The following is a 16,840-nucleotide window of genomic DNA, read 5'->3' as shown; positions in this document are numbered from 1 at the left end:
AAACACTCCACTCCTGTGGAACAGTTATAGGGACTGGATTTGGAAAGTTTTAGGCTTTTTTTTCCCCTTGCAAGAAAATATCCTTAGTTCATTTCTCTGGTTTTTTTTTCCCCCTCAAAGCTTCTAAATGTCAAATAGTGCTCAAGCTGAAAGACTCTTTAAATTTAATTTCTAGGGATGATGATGCTAGCATTCAGTGGCCCTTAAGTTACCAGCCACAGACAAGGGGTCGCCCCTCTGCATTGCTCTGGGCTCAGTTCTGAAATATATAGAGCCTTTTTTTCAATCCACCTTGGCCCCTCCATGAAGCACCTCCCCACCTTTCCCCACCATACAGTACTCCCTGCCATAAGTTGAAAGTCATCCTGTAAATCCTGGGAGCTACCCCATGACTGGTACAGTTCTCATGGGAAGACTGAGTGGAGAATTTCTGATCTGTGTGGCCACTGACCAGTGGACTTGCATTCTGACCAGTCCTCAGGCACAAGGGTTTCTTTTCCTCCTTATTTTCATCTGCTCTAGAAAGGCAAAAATACTAGCAGTATAGATTATGTGGCATCTCAGGATGCAACTGCACCACTTTGATTATTCTCTCCTTTATCCATTGCCTGTCAGAGCTACATGAAGACAGGAGCTACAGTTGCTCTATCCCAGCTCCAGTGAGCTCAGGGTGTGTTTCCAGGCCTTCTGGAGTCCTTGAATCCTTGCAGTATTAGAGCTCTAATGCAGTTCCATCCCTGGTTTTTCTCAGGAGGAAACAGGACCAGGAAAGGGCCTGTTTTTTCACTGTAGAGCACAGACGCAGTTCACATCCCTGAGCCAAAGCAAGTAAAGAATGTGTCCAAAGAGGAGAGTGTCTGGCTATACACAGAGTACATAAAGTGAGGAAAGGTACTGAAAATAAGCCCTTTAAGTATAATAGAGGTCTAAGTCCACCTGTCTGGAAATACTATGAGATCTCCAAACTGGAAAAAGCCTCCAAAGGCTTTGACTCTCAATAGCAGAGAGCAGATAATGCCTGTCAACCAAGGGCTAGGTTTCATTCATCCATCAGAATTGTTTTGGTCTTATTCTTGGGATTTTAGAAAGGACCAAGAAAGGACAGTAAATACCCACAGGGTTGGCAAGATTCATCATAATTATAAATTTGAATTGGACAAAGACCATAATGAGGAACTCGGTGATGACCGGAGTCATGAAGGCTGCCGGCAGGGCAGTTCTCCAGCAACACTCCCTCGTCATCTTGAGTGTGGTCTTTATGGCAGGGGATAAATGTCAGCATGAGGGTCCTTCTGTCTAGGGGCTGTGCTGTAGGCAGACCCTTCTCCAGACTGCTCTGTGTCATAGCTTTGTGCATTTCTGAATATATATTGGTATAGTAGGGGCACAGATTTTTATTCTCATTTCTGAAAGTGTCACCGCTTTTGTCTAGGCTACTCAGCCACCAACCCAGCCATCCTGAAGCTGGGTTACTGTCAGGTCTGCATGTTCCTTGTATGGGTGACAGATAAATCTTTATCGCCATGCCAGACAAGTTGAGGGAAATAGTATAATACTCGTGTTGTCAAAGATGTGACCTATCTAACAATGATGATTTTTTATAGTCTCAAAAATTAGGGCACACTGCTTTCTAGTTCTCATTACAAATTCCCGAGATGATGCTGCCTTTTTTTTTTTTTTTTTTTTTTTTTGATACCTGAAAGTGACCTTATTTAACCATAACTTTGAAGTGTTCTCTATAGAAAACTTGCCACCATGAAGCAATAAATGGTTTACTGATCTCCACTTTTTCCCTCTTTCCTCCTGCAGCTCAGCCTGAGACCCACAGTGGCAGAGCTACAAGCTCGAAGGATCCTGCGGTTTAACGAGTATGTAGAAGTCACCGATTCTCCCGACTATGACCGCCGGGCAGACAAGCCCTGGGCCAGGTTGACACCTGCAGACAAGGCAAGACTCTCAGTGGTGTTGATGTTGATCACACTGCTTTCCCCAAAGCTCCATATTCACCCCTCTTCCACTTGGTCATCCTAGAGGGCCAGATCTTAACCAGTAGTCCAACAGTTTTCTGTCTCTGATTATTTCAACTGCTTAAATGACGTATTTAGCAATAGTAATATAGTTCTTCCAAGTAAATCTCAAGGAAAACTAGTCCTTGGTTACCATATAACCTGTCTTCATTCAAACCTGGATGAACAGGGCTTTCCCAGAACCAGGGTTTATCCTTTCTCTTAGAAAATATAAGTTATTCAATTTATCATTCTAAAGAGATATGTTAACTATGGAAAACTGGCACACTTCTTCTATAAATGGCCAGAGAGTAAATATTTTTGGTTTTATGGATCATACAATCTTTCTTGCAACTTCTCAGTTCTGCCATTGTAGGATGAGAACAGCCATAGACACTATGTCATTGAATAGATGTGTGTGTATGTTCCAATAAAACTTTATTTACAAAGACAGGGAGCAGACTAGATTCAACCCACCAACCACACCCATGAAATAGCACCTCTTTGTGCTTGGGCTTTGTCCTCTTGCTAATTATTCCTGAAGTTAAACCTATTTTTTGTATGTCTATTGGGCATTAAGGTTCCACTTCTGTGAAATGCCTTGTCTTTTGCCCATTTTCTTTTGGGTAGTCAATTTCTTGTTGAGTCACAGAGGATTTTCATGTATTCCAGTTATATATGTTACAAGTAAATATGTATCTTCTCCCATTTTTTGATATTTCAACTCTGTTTATGGAATCTTCTGATGAAAAAGGGATGCCTTAAGATGGTTGTTTCAACAGACTTTTTAATGGCTTATGATTTTGTTTCTGAAAATAATGTTTTCTCTCATATATGGAAGCTAGATGAAAATAAGGGAAAAGTGGGGGATCCCATGAAAATAGAGGGGATATCAGTGGAGCATTAAAAGGAGATTGAGGGGGAAGGGAGAGGGATGGGAAAAAAATGGTGGAATGAAATTGATCAAATTATGCTAGTGCATATATGAATATTCCACAGTGCATGTCACTTTTATGTGTATTTATAAAACACTTATTTTAAAAAAACTATAAATAAATAGAAGGAAGATCAGTAGAGTGAAGAAAGGAGGCTGGGGAAAGAGACACACCAGGGACTGAAACAGAACAGATTATATTCCATGCTTGTATGATTATGTCAAAATAAACCCCCAATATTATGTATAACTAAAATGTACTAGCAAGAACAAAAAGAATTCTTCCCATTCTAAAATCATAAATATATCCCCCATACTGTCTTCTAGACCTTTATTGATTTGTTTTTCACATTAAATTTCTTGATTTACCTGGAATTAATTTTAGAGGGGAAGCGGTAAGGTGACTTAGCTTTGTTGGTAATCTCTGTTATATTTCTTTTCTAAGTTACAGAAGTCTCCCTATATCTAGGGTTTCAATTGACTAATAATGAAAAATATTAAATGAAAATTTCCGTATGTTTTAAATTGTGTACTGTTCCCAGACAGTAGCATAACAAAATCTTGATTTGTCCTGCTACATACCACTACTTCCATCCTGGATGTGAATCATCCCTTTGTCCAACATACCCTTTCTGTATACACCTGTTAGTCACTTAGTAGCCATCTTGGTTACCAAATCCACTGTCAAGGTTCCTCAATGCTTGTGTTCAGGTAATAGAATAATTATTCTATTTTATTATTAGTTATTGTTTTTAACCTCTAACTATACCCAATTTATCAATTCAACTTTATTTATCATAGGTACTATGCATAGGAAAAAACAGTATATGTTGGGTTCAGTATCCATGGTTTTAGGCATCCAATGGAGGTCTTGGAACATATCCCCCACAGATAAAGAGAGATTACTGTTTTTGCTCTTTTTTTCCCTTTCTTCTAAATTTTCTGGCTTTATTTAACTTGTTTGTTTCTAACTTAAGTTAGAGACCCTATATAGTAACATTTATCTTTTTTTTTTTTGTACTGGGGATTAAACCCAGGAGCATTTAACCACTGAGCCATATCCCCACCCTTTTTATATTGCTAAATTGCTTAGGTCTAAGTCTTGCCAAGTTGCTTAAGGCCTCTCTCAGTTGCTGAGGCTGCCTTTGAACTTGGGATCCTCTTGTCTCAGCCTCCTGAGCTGCTGGGATTTCAGGCGTGGCCCACTGCACCTGGCCTTCCTTAATTTTTAAAATAAGCACTGGAGGCTATAAATTACCCTGTATCAGTGGTTTGCCAAGTTGACTGCATAATGGTATCATCTGGGGAGTTTTAAAAATGTGGATGTATGAGGAAATCCTGATTTAATTTTCCTGGGGTGTGGCCTTATGTATTAGGATTTTTAAAGTATGTGGTCAATAATTTTAAATGTCTTTATATATCTTTGAAAACAATATGTGTTCCACAGTTCTGGATGTGGTATTCTAAATGTGTCTATAAGATCAAGCTGGTTAGTTATTCAGATTTTTCTATCCTTATTTTTCTGTCTACTTGATCTGTTAATAAGACAAGTTAAACCTCCTACTATTTGGATTTTTCCCCTTTCTCATAATTCTATCAATTTTCATTCTGGCATTCCAGGTGTGTCGTAGGTGTTTAGGATAACTATATTTTCCTTTGTTATGAGACTCTATCTCAAGAAACCTCTTTCATTATAATGTTTGTTTCATTTAACAGTATGTTTTAATGAGATTTTCAAAATGAGTTACATTAGACTACCTTAGGACTGTGAATTCTGGCTGCAAACCTACATGTTGGCTGACATGGATTCAAATTCTCAACTAGCATCTATACTCACACACACCCCTACCTTACTTATTGAACATCTGTGTGCAGTTTTCTTTGCTGTCCTTGGAGTATGCCATCGGTCCCCACTTTATAGAGGGAGGATTATTTATTTGACTTAGGCAGTCTCTTGTCTTCTACATCTCAGCAGGCTGTGAAATGACCTCTCAGGTTCACCATGCTTAATACACCTGCCCTCAAGGTTAAGAACAGTTTCATTGTTTGTCTACTTTATTCTCTCATCATTTACCCTTTTTTATCAAAATAGTTTTGGCTGTTTTAGGAGCTCTTGGATGCATTGAAAACAATTTTTTTTTCCTTTTTTTTTTTTTTTTTTGTGGTGCTAGGGATTAGAACCCAGGGCCTTCTACATTTGAGGCAAGCACTCTACCAACTGTGCTATATCCCCAGCTGAAGACAATCTTTTAAATGCTACATTTAGCATGTTCTTTTCAATAAGAGGATGAATCAAGGAATCTGGTGTGCTGTTCTGCAAGAAATGGTGTATACCTTTGTGTGTGTTTTTCTTTCATCTGTGGACCTTTGGCTACTCACCCCTCATTTAGTGGCTTCCAATTGGCCCTGCTCCAGTCACTGTTCCTGTACAAAAAAAAAAAAAAACCCACTTGAATCAAAGTGTTAAATATGATATATCAAGAACTATGTAATGTTTTGAACAACCAACAATAAAAATTTTTTAAAAAAATTAAAAAAAAAAAAACTAAACCTAGTGGTTGAAAACAGCAACAATATTGAAACAATATTTCATTGTATTTTTCAGATTTCATAGGTTGAGATTTGGTCAGGGGTCAGTTGGGCAGTTTCTCTGCTTCTCCTGAGGTTGACTGAAGTCACTCCATGTCATTCAGCTGACAGATGGGCTACTCTGGACTGTCTAGGATGGCTTCTCCACTGTGCCTAGTGTTGCGGTGGGGTTGGCTCAGAAACTGGGCTCAGCTGGGGCTGTCCACCAAACTACCTACCTGCACATGTACTCCCACAGTTGCCAGGCTTCTTACTTGGTGGCTGGCTTCCCCCAGAGCCAGTGTTCCAGAGCCAGGTAAGAGCTACCTGGCCTTTTTTGATGCAGCTTTACTTCCACTACATTCTATTAGTTGTAGTAAAGTCATAAGGCCAGCTCCGATTCAAGGAAAAGGGAATCGGCTCTATCTCTAGACAGGGAAAAGGCAAGATCATGTCACAGAAAAACATGAGCACTGAGGATATTGTTTTATCCATATTTGGAAAATATAATTTGCTACATCCCCCATTACCAGCTGTCTTATTACTCAAATGCTGAACTCCAGAAAGGCAGGAAGGGCCAGGTAAATGAATAAAAATATCGAAACAGGTGTAAATTGTACAAGCAGTGAGAATCCAAGTGATTAACGACCCTCATATAAAAACTACGCTTTTCATACCCTAGAATAGTTTTTCCTAACGCTGGTTCTGTTGTTGGGAGATAAAGCTCATTCATCTCTAACTATAATAGAGAGGACTTTATAAAAATGTATTGAGACAAAAATATGTTTTTTGTGTCAGACCCCTAGGCTGCAGGGGACATGGGCTTGGTCAGGGTTTCTCCTGCAGGCTTAGTATTTTGAAGGCACAGAACTTTTACATCTCCCCTGCAGATCCAACCCCAAGACCCAGAGCAGAGCCAGAGCCCTTCCCTACTCACAGGGGAGACTCATTTGCTTCTGACATTTCTTGCATTTCCCCTGAGACTTTTTAACGTGTAAAGGACATTTTCAGAACTGGTTTGTGTGTGTGTGTGTGTGTGTGTGTGTGCGCGCGTGCGCGTGTGTGTGTGTGTCCATGAGTGTTTTCTAGAAGAATTTATTTCAGATAGAAAAAAATTCTATATTTTTAAATTTCATTTATATAACTTAATATATATTTAATTATATATTGAATATATATTTATATATTTGATTTAATTATATATTTTAAATTTATATATATTAATGGTAGAAAATAGAAAAGAATGCAAAAATTTAATATGCTGTTAAATCTAGTATGTTATACAAACACAAGTGATTTGTGTTCATTGACAAACATCGGAGTATCCAAAAATTCAAAAAGAAGAGACTAACAATTAAAATGCACATTAGTGTGTGGTATTTTTAAAATTGATGCATTATAATTGTACATAATAGTGGAATTTGTTATGCCATATTTGTACATAGTGCATAGTATTTTTAATAATTTCAAAAAATAATATTTTCTACATAACAGAAAAATAATTATAATGAAGTATTATGGCCCAGAGATACTAAAACCATATAGCATTATTGTGTATTTTATTTTAGAATGAGAATAACACAGGCCAGTCATTTTTACAGCAAGTTATTCTGGGTTTCTATTGCTTTTTACCTTAAAATAAACCACTTCATAATATATATTGATCAGATTCTAAATAATGTATTTTATATAGTAAGTTAATGGGTATAAAAATTCATAATTTAACTATTATGTTAAAATGAGTTTTATATTTTAACTTTTGAACTCTATATTTTATTTAAAAAAAAAAACAATTGCAAGTAAATATTTTCCATCTCTGCTCTCAAATAAACACACCTGCCTATCTAAAACCATCCTTCTCTTTTAGTGCCGCTTTCACAGCCCTATTAAGATTCTGCCTTGTGAGCCAGGCAAGGTGGTGCACACCTATAGGCCCAGCTACATGGGAGGCTGAGTTGGAGCGTCACTTGCGCCCCCAAGTTCAAGAGTAGCCTGGGCAACATACCGAGACCCTGTCTCAAAAAGAAAAGAAAAGTAAAACAAAAAAATAACACCTTGCATTTTAAAGATCAGTAGTCAATCAGTCAATCACCAGTTAATGCCTATTCTGTGAGATTACTTGGCAGGGTGCTGTGCGGAATCTCACCAATCTGGTAGTTTGTTAAACTCCTCATGCTGAGAAAGAGAAGTGGTGGGAGAGTGCCTTAATAATTGTAAGCTTTATTAGTTTAATTCACCTTTAAAAATAAGGTTTTCAATTTTACAATATATGTGCTTAGGTGGAGCACTAGAAACAGATACAGGTACAGTAAGATAAGATGGCCTCATTTCCTGCACTGAAGGAGATAAATGAGCCAGCCCTAAAATGACAGACAGGTTTTCTTAGTAGATTTTATATTACTAGTCCATAGAACCACAGACTAGTTAATTTATAAAGAAAAGAAATTTATTTGGCTCATAGTTCTAGTTGCTAGCCAGTCCAAGATAGAGAGGCCACATCTGGTGAAGATCTTTGTGCTACATCATCCCATGGCAGAAGGCAGAAGGGCAAGGGAGCATAAGACAGCAAGAGAGGGCAGAACTGGCTTCTTAAACAACCCACTCTTGGGATAACTAACTCATTCCTATGATATCAGCACTATCTATTCATGACAGCAGAGCCCTTTTGATTTAATCACCTCTTTTTAGGCCTTGCCTACCATGTTGGCTTGGGAATTAAATTTCCAACACATGGATTTCAGAGAACACCTACAAGACACAGGGAAAGCAAGAAAAGACCATCCAGTAGGCTCACTTGAGTTACCATCCCCATGGGGTGGAGCATGGAAGATCCAGGATGGAGAGAAGACAGCCCACTTTGGAGCTGGGCAGCTGGGTGTGATTCTTAGCCACTTGTTTTCTGGCCAAGTTGTTTAACTAGTGCCCTCACTAGTAAAGCAGAGCCAATTATATCTATTGAGAATTACATGGAATATCTGTCTTGACCCAACTCATCAGTATTACATTCATAATCAGTATTACATTTATAATCTTACCATTATTACATTCATAATTAGGTTTAGAATTGAAGCTTTGTACCCCATTGGAGACATTTTCATTATTTATTAAAGCCTCAACTTATAGTCTAGTGTAAAATTTTCTAGTGAAAGAGAATGCAAATTTTTTCAGATGGTACATGGATTTGCCCAGTGGATCACTCAGTAATGATTCATTAAAGCCCTTACATGTTAAATATGTTAAATATTCCCCCAGACTCTAGTGATACAAGGATGAGCAGAACATACTGTCTTTTCAGGAAAGCACTATCTACATAGGTCTTAGGAAAGACTGAGATTTTAGCCCTCTATAGTATAGTCTTTGGCCAGCTCTCATTTGCCTTGGTAGCAAAAGGTAGTCTGTTTACCCTCCCATGGCATTGAACTAATGAGTAGTCAAGAAGTCCACTCTGTGCTGCACATCAGAATTCTACTGGAAAAGTTAAAGCATATCAAAATGGAAATTTTAGTTAATTCTGGTCTCACATCCTTGCTATTTGAGAAGATTGCATAGTAGTCAAAAAATCTGCTGGTGCTTCTTGTCAGGATGCCCCCTTAACTGACGGGCTGATGAAGCAGAACTGTTACTACTCACCACTGGTCAATTTTATACCTAGTTTTAGTCATTTTCATTTCCTTTTTCCTTTAATTCTCATTATACCAAAAAAAATTAATATTTTTTAGTTGTTGATGGACTTTTTATTTTATTTATTAATCTTATGTGGTGCTGAGAATCAAACCCAGTATCTCACACATGTTAGGCAAGCATTCGACCATTGAGCCACAACCCCAGCCCCATAATACCAAATTTAACTACATATCTGGTCTCAGTGCTATCTCCTGGTGGTTTTTGGTTGGTTGTGTCTCTCAGTGGCTTCCCATGGTGATCCAACCCAGCACCGTTTGTCCTCCAACCCCACTATTTCAGCCCACGTTTTTCTATCTCATATCTTTCAACAAAATCAGTCCCATTTATAGTTATGTGAAAAGTATTAGGGCTAAAATCTAGTTTCATTTGTAAAGAAGAAATTTAAGATTATGTACATGCATTTCACCAATAATAAAAAGTCTTAATTACTTACTTTTTCCCCTCTTTTTAATCTCTCTCAAGAAATCATTCTCTTTATTAACTCCTGGAATTCATTCTTCAGTGAATTTTTTAAAATAAATATTGCATTTCTTCTATGTCCTGTAGTTATATCTTTCTGATATATTTCTCAACTAGACCCTGCAATTTTACATAACATTTATTGCCACATCACTCATATAACTGACTTATGATTTTTAATTACAAGACAGCACACAGAGCATAAAGATCTGAGGCAATTATCTGGATGAGTTAGGCTCATTTTACTGGAAAGTGTGTAGGGCTTGAGGCCCATATAGGGGACCCATCCTTGTCACTTAGTGCACACTTGATCTCCAACAGGTCACATGAGTGTCTAGGCCTCGATTTTATCTTCTGGAAGATAAAAGTTACGGAACAGGATTGACGGACGTTAACCACAGCTTTTCAACAAACAACCCCAAAGCCAAGTGGCTTAAATCAACTATTTTATTTTGCTCACTTAGGATGAGGGAACATCCCTGCTCAGAGGGTTGTTTCTGATGTGCATGGCATCAGGTAAAATGCTAGTGCTAGATTCCACTTCCAGGAACATGCCTGTGCCCTCTGGCTCCTTGGTGCACTCACTTACTGTCTCATCCTGCCCCCTCTCCCCTCTCCACCACCCCCTGTCTACATAGGGTCTCATCCTCTAAGGCCTTTCCTTGTACCTGGGATTTCTCCAGTGTGGTTTACTGAGAGAAGTCACATGTTTTTACATGATAGCTGACTTCTAATAAGCAAAAGGTACCAGGCTAGGAAAGGGCTACACCCGAGACTGACAGACACAGTATCACCTCAATTGTGTTTTGTTGTCCAAAACAGTTATAGGACTCACCCAGATTCAAGGCTGGAGAGCAAGACCCCACTCTTGATGAGGAAATGGAAAGGTCACATTACAGATGAGAATGTGGGGTGTGTCCCTAAGTGTTTGGCTCTCTGCATAAAAAAGCATGTGTGTAGATATATGGTCATTAAAGAATTGTACATTTTATTAATATAAAGGATGTGTCACACACAATTTACAATTGTGCTAGTTTTTAAGTTCCATATCCTAGTTGATTCTCTCAGAATGCTTTCATTGGTTTTTGCCAAACTCTTAGAACAATAGGCAACCTACTATTGCAAGTGAGGACTTTGTCTTATATATCTTTGAGTCTTCTTCAGTGACATCTTCTTGAACTCTAGTATTTAGAGTATCTAGAAATTTTAAATGAACATTTGCAGGAGTCTCTGCCCCTATTCAAATGAAAATACTTCCTTTCAAAGAAGAACTTCTTTTAGATGTGCATTGTGACTGGGAATGAAGCATCTTCAGTTTTTCCAACTTCTGGTTCTAGGAATCAATTTTTCTATAAATGAAAATGAAGGCATTATAAGTCACAGTCACAAACCCAGATAATTTATTTATGAATGCCTCACAATAATGACATTATTGATAGCTTTATAGTATACAAAGTACTTCCAGATATGTCCTTGAATTAGTACTCATAATATTGTGAGGAATTCTCATTTGAATTTTCCAGGTGAATGTCATAGTGTTTTCTATCACTATAACAAAATACCTGAGGCAATATCTTATAAAGAGAAAAGGTTTATTTTGTCTCACGGTTCTGGAGGCTCTAGTTCAAGATCAAGTGACTCCATGGATATGGGCCTCTGGTGGGGGCGCTAGATGGCAATGGAGAGTACTATATGGTGGAGCAAACCACTTACATCATGAACCTGAAAATCAAAGAGAACACAGGCCAGATTCTTCGGAGGCATAACACCAGTGATCTAAGTACCTCCCATAAGGACCTGCCTCCTAAAGGTCCCAAGCATCTCCCAATAGCATTACCCTAAAGAATAAACCTTTAACACATGGACCTTTGGGGAACACTTATTCAAGCTGCAGCGATGAGAAAACTGTGGCTTGGGAGCAGAGTGACTCCCCGAGGGCCACACTGCTATTGAAGGAGCAGCCAGGTCTAGAATCCATGTCTTCTGACTTCAAGCGTGAAGCTTCTCACATCCTCTAGTAAGACCTCACATTTGGAGAAGAAATTTAAAGTGAACATTGGCAGGATTCTCTGCCCCTCTTCAAATTAATATACTTTCTTTCAAAGAAGAAATTCCCCTAGATGTGAATTGTGAATGATATGGGGCATCTTCAGCTTTGCCAGCTTCTGGTTCTGAATCAGTTTTTACAGGCAGTGAGAAAAACAGCCGTGTCTGAGAGGACACAGGCCCACAAACATTTCTCTGCTTGCTTTAGCTCTTCCAGAAATCAGTAGTGTGAATTATTACCACCGTTTCCACACCCAGATTCCCCATAGAGACTACAGGGGCTGAGGAATGTATTTGGGGAGAAGAGAGGTCTGTGTCAACAGGATTTACACAGAACACTGGAAGGCACATGGGCGGGAAAGCTTGTGGATTTCACTGTGATCCGTTGGGGGAGAGGGCCCTCCAGGCTTTCTTCTGTCTTCTCCCTCTTCTAAAATTCATTATTTTCCAACCACAAAACAGATTTTCTTATCTCTCAGCAAAATCACTCTCTGTGATTTATATTGTCACTCTGTGTTTTGACTGAAGAGTCCATTTTTTGCCTAGAGGTTTCAGGGGTGTTTTATTAGTACTTTAAAAAAAAATGAATAAGACATTCTTCGTAGAAAAAATGAGGAAATAAAAATAAGCAAAAACTTGAAACCCAAAATCATGCGCCATCCAGTCACTGTTCGTTAACGGATAAACTAAAGTTAACATTTTGACGACTGTCTCAGCTTTTTGCTCTGAATGGCATAAGCATCTCTTTGTACACCAAAGTTTACATGGCACAGGTTATGTGTTCTTTAAATAGTAATGCATCTGATTTGATATTTTCCTTGAGTTGCTTTGCCCACTGTGCTGAAATTTCAAGTTCTGTTTATCTAAACTTTCAATATTAAAGAATAAATAGCAACTGCTTTCCCAGTAGCTCTGTGGCAGCTCGTCAAAACTATGTTATTGTGGGCGGTAATAAGTGCAGAACTTTCATAGGAATCTGATACTATTTCTCAGAAAAATCTCATGCCCAGCACTTTCTTGTGGTCATCGAGGTGGGGGATATTCTGTATGCTGGGCCATGAGTCTAGCCAAGGCTCCCCTCCCCACCCCCGTTGTCAAAGACACTTGAAGAGGTCAGTCCTGATTTTAGTTTGGATTTACACCTTAAATATCCCTCATCTGAAATGCTTGGGACCAGAAGTTTCTCTGGTTGGGGAATTTTTTCCTACTTTGGAATATTTCCATACATATAACGAGATATGATGGAGACAGAGCCCAAGTCTAAACACAAAATTCACTTATGTTTCTTCTACACCAAGCCTCAAGGTCACTTTCTCCAATATCGTTACTGCACTTGCCTTTTGCAATGATCACATGAGGTCAGATGTGGAATTTCCCACTTGTGGCATGGTGTGGGCACTCCAAAGCTTTCAGATTTTTCATATTTCTAATTTCAGATTTTCATATTAGGGATGCTTGACCCATAATGTGATATTACAATTATTATTCTACCTTTACCTCATGGGAATTAGGAATCCCTTTGTCCTGGCCATTCCTTAAGAGGATGTCTGTTTCATTGATGCTGTATAGACTTGGAGAAATATGGGACCCAAGTAATAAGTGTACTTGCCTATTTTTTTTCTCCTGTTTAGGCAGCCATAAGGAAAGAACTAAATGAATTTAAAAGCACAGAAATGGAAGTACATGAAGAGAGTCGACAGTTTACAAGGTAAGTAGTCAAAATGCAGTGTAGCATGCTGAAGATACTTAAGATGGCAAATTTTATGTTAGGTCTATTTTAATCACAAATAAAAATTTTAAATAGTTTTAGCATAAAATCTTCTCATGAAGATTTCTGCTTCTCCCACATTCATCCTTGTTTGCTTTCACTGGTGACCTAACAGTCAGTATGTCAGTTTTGAAGATATGATAAGATTATGAATAACACTGTAACTAACCAGGCTGAATAAGAATTTCTAAAATTAAATATTTCTTTTCCTTTCAAAGAAGTCTGAATCATTCCTAAGGGCTACATTTTGGTTCCCTTTTTAGTTTCATTTTCTGGGCCAGAAAACAAGTGTCAACAGTGTTCATTCTGCTTCGGCTTTTAAAGTTCTGTGCCCAGAACAGATGCTGGTGACAGTCAGTGTGGGCACATATGTGTCACCTTGGGCTCACAGTAGACATAATTTAGGATAGAAACTGAATTTTCAAATGATACAGCTTAGCATGGTAATCCAGTTTTTCTGGAACCACAGAAGACTGTTAGGTTAGATTCCCATTATTTTTTTTTTATTTTTTAATTGATTTTTTAAAATAAATGACAATAGAATGCATTATAATTTTTATTACACATATACAGCACAATTTTTCATATCTCTGGTTGTATATAAATTATGTTCACACCAATTCGTGTCTTCATACATGTACTTTGGATAATGATGTCCATCACATTCTACCATCCTTGTTAACCCCTTGCCCCCTTCCTTTTTCTCCCACTCCTCTGCCTTATCTAAAATTCATCTAATCCTCCCATGCTCCCCCTCCCTACCCCACTATGAATCAGCCTCCTTATATCAGAGAAAACATTCGGCATTTGTTTTTTTGGGATTGGCTAACTTCACTTAGCATTATCTTCTCCAATGCCATCAGTTTACCTGCAAATGCCATGAATTTATTCTCTTTTATTGCTGAGTAATATTCCATTGTGTATATATGCCACATTTTTTTATCCATTCATCTACTGAAGGGCATCTAGGTTGGTTCCACAGTTTAGCTATAGTGAATTGTGCTGCTATAAACATTGATGTGGCTGTGTCCCTGTAGTATGCTGCTTTTAAGCCCTTTGAGTATAGACTGAGGAGAGGGATAGCTGGGTCAAATGGTGGTTCCATTCCCAGTTTTCCAAGGAATCTCCATACTGCTTTCCATATTGGTTGCACCAATTTGCAATCCCACCGGTAATGGATGAGTGTACCTTTTTCCCCACATCCTCGCCAACACTTATTGTTGTTTGTCTTCATAATAGCTGCCCTTCTGACTGGAGTGAGATGAAATCTTAGAGTGGTTTTCATTTGCGTTTCTCTAATTGCTGGAGATGATGAACATTTTTTCATATATTTGTTGACTGATTGTATATCATCTTCTGGGAAGTGTCTGTTCAGGTCCTTGGCCCATTTATTGATTGGGTTATTTGTTTGTTTGTTTGTTTTGGGTGCTCAGCTTTTTGAGTTCTTTATATGAGATAACAATTTAAAAAGAGAAAAGGTTGATTTTGACCCACAGTTTTGGATGTGTGAACCCATGATTTGTTGGCCCTGTTGCTTTTGAGCCTGTAGAGAGACAGCATATCATGGTGGCAGCAAGTGTCAAAACCATTCACCTCTTTGCTGGGGAGCAGAAAGAGACAGGAAGAGACTAGAGTCCTACAACCCCTTGAATGACATGCCCTCAATGACTGGAAGACCTACCCCAAGACCCACCTCTTAAACTTTCCACCACCTCCTAATAGGGCCAAGCTGAGTACTAAGCCTTTAATACACAGGCCTTTGGAGGACTCCTGAGATCCAGACAGTAGCAACTATAATCCTACTCTTTCTCCTCCCAGTACCCTTCAGTTTCACAGACTACTAACACTAGAGTGGACCAACATGAGTGACCATATTATCTGATGCCCACTCACCACAGGTGTCCTGTTTATTTCTCTCTCTCAGCTGTGTGTGCTTTGCTCTCTATAACAGGTGTATTCCTAAAAACTTGCACAGAAATCAAATCTTTAAATTGAATTAAGGTTAAAAGATACCAGGACAGATGCTTACAGAAGGAAGACCATGTTCCGTCTTTTCAGAGAACACATGCTGCTGCTGTAGGTTAGAAACAGCCTCTGTAGGGCAGCCATACGCCATGGTGCTCCTGTTCCTGCAGTGGTTCCTGTGGTGTGGGGGTAAAGGAAGCTTGGTGCTGGGTAAAGGAAGTAGCAGTAGGAACTCGTTATTTAATAGCAAACTCCTTCCACGGAACTCGTGGTGGCCTCCATTATTATAGATGTCCTCCACAGCTGTTCCCCATACATTAGTCTCATGGACAGAAGAAACTCCCGTGTGTCTAAGGGACATTGCTTCTTTATTTGTTTGTTTCCTCTTATATCCTGTTTGGTTGTATCTGCACACAGGGACTTCTGCCATCTTGAAGTGTGGTTTTCCCTCTTTGAGGGCTCTCTCCTCTTATAATCTACCCTTGGACCAGTAACGGCCAGACTTACATTCTCCCTGCCACTTCTGGGGTCAGGAAAAGTTCATGCTAAAATGAGAAACCTGAAGATGTACTTCTCAGTAAAGTTGATCATAAGAAAGGGTGGAATATTTTTGTGACACTGAGCTGGCTAGGGCCTCTGGGTAATTGGGAAAGGGCTTGTGCTGTGTCCCTCAAGACCTGACCCCTGGGCTGCAATGATTGCTCTCAGCCCACTCTTTGTCATTCAGAATGGTATCTAATGACCTTATTTTCATCTGATAGCATGATATGAGGAAAAAGTACAGCAAAGGATAACCAAATTAAAAGAACAATGCATTTTTACAGATTTTTCATTTTATGAAAAGTAAATGTTTATTCTGAAAGAGGTTCCGCTCCTGTTCTGTTAAACACTGTGAACAAATATACCAGAAGTAGGATACCGGGAGAAGTCCAGTTCATTTCTTTTTTTCTTTTTTATTTTTTGTATATATACATATATATATTTTTTTTAGTTGTCAATGGACCTTTATTTTTATTTATTTATATGTGGTGCTGAGAATTGAGCCCAGTGCCTTACACGTGCTAGGCAAGTGCTCTGCCACTGAGCCACAACCCCAGCCCCTCATTTCTTCTTTAATATGTGTATTTTGATGTAGAAAAAGAATATATTAATTTAGGATTCAAATAGTACAAAATTTTATCATATAAAAATGAAACCACCCTTGACTCCTTTCCCAGACTTACTTCCATTCCCCCCAGGGACGCTTGTACAGGTTTGAGGTACTATGTAGATGTTTCTATGTATCTACGTAAATAGTATATGTGTATGTACACACATGTGCTTACATGTATCCTCTCACACACAAACAGAGCATCTAGAAATTCCTTCCATATCAGTATATATCACACTCATTTGAATGACTCTGTGGCA

The 16,840-nt window shown here is 38.6% G+C and overlaps 1 protein-coding gene across 5 annotated transcripts in view; it reads left to right on the top strand.

Annotated features, from left to right (window-relative positions):
- Nucleotides 1–16,840, top strand: part of Phactr2 (phosphatase and actin regulator 2) — a 135,267-nt gene that overhangs the window by 102,449 nt on the left and 15,978 nt on the right. For 3 of the 5 annotated variants that reach the window (XM_027938540.2, XM_071612959.1, XM_071612956.1), the window contains 2 exons: nucleotides 1,810–1,947; nucleotides 13,329–13,405. In XM_027938540.2, coding sequence (XP_027794341.2) covers nucleotides 1,810–1,947; nucleotides 13,329–13,405 — 215 coding nt within the window. Of the gene's footprint in view, nucleotides 1–1,809; nucleotides 1,948–13,328; nucleotides 13,410–16,840 lie in introns of those variants that run through there. The other 2 variants (XM_071612960.1, XM_071612957.1) reach the window with 1 other exon arrangement.

The sequence above is a fragment of the Marmota flaviventris genome, chromosome 6 (assembly GCF_047511675.1).
Source record: "Marmota flaviventris isolate mMarFla1 chromosome 6, mMarFla1.hap1, whole genome shotgun sequence".
Taxonomy (NCBI): domain Eukaryota; kingdom Metazoa; phylum Chordata; class Mammalia; order Rodentia; family Sciuridae; genus Marmota; species Marmota flaviventris.
Note: the sequence above shows the minus strand (reverse complement) of the source record. Positions and strands in the feature narration are given on the sequence as shown.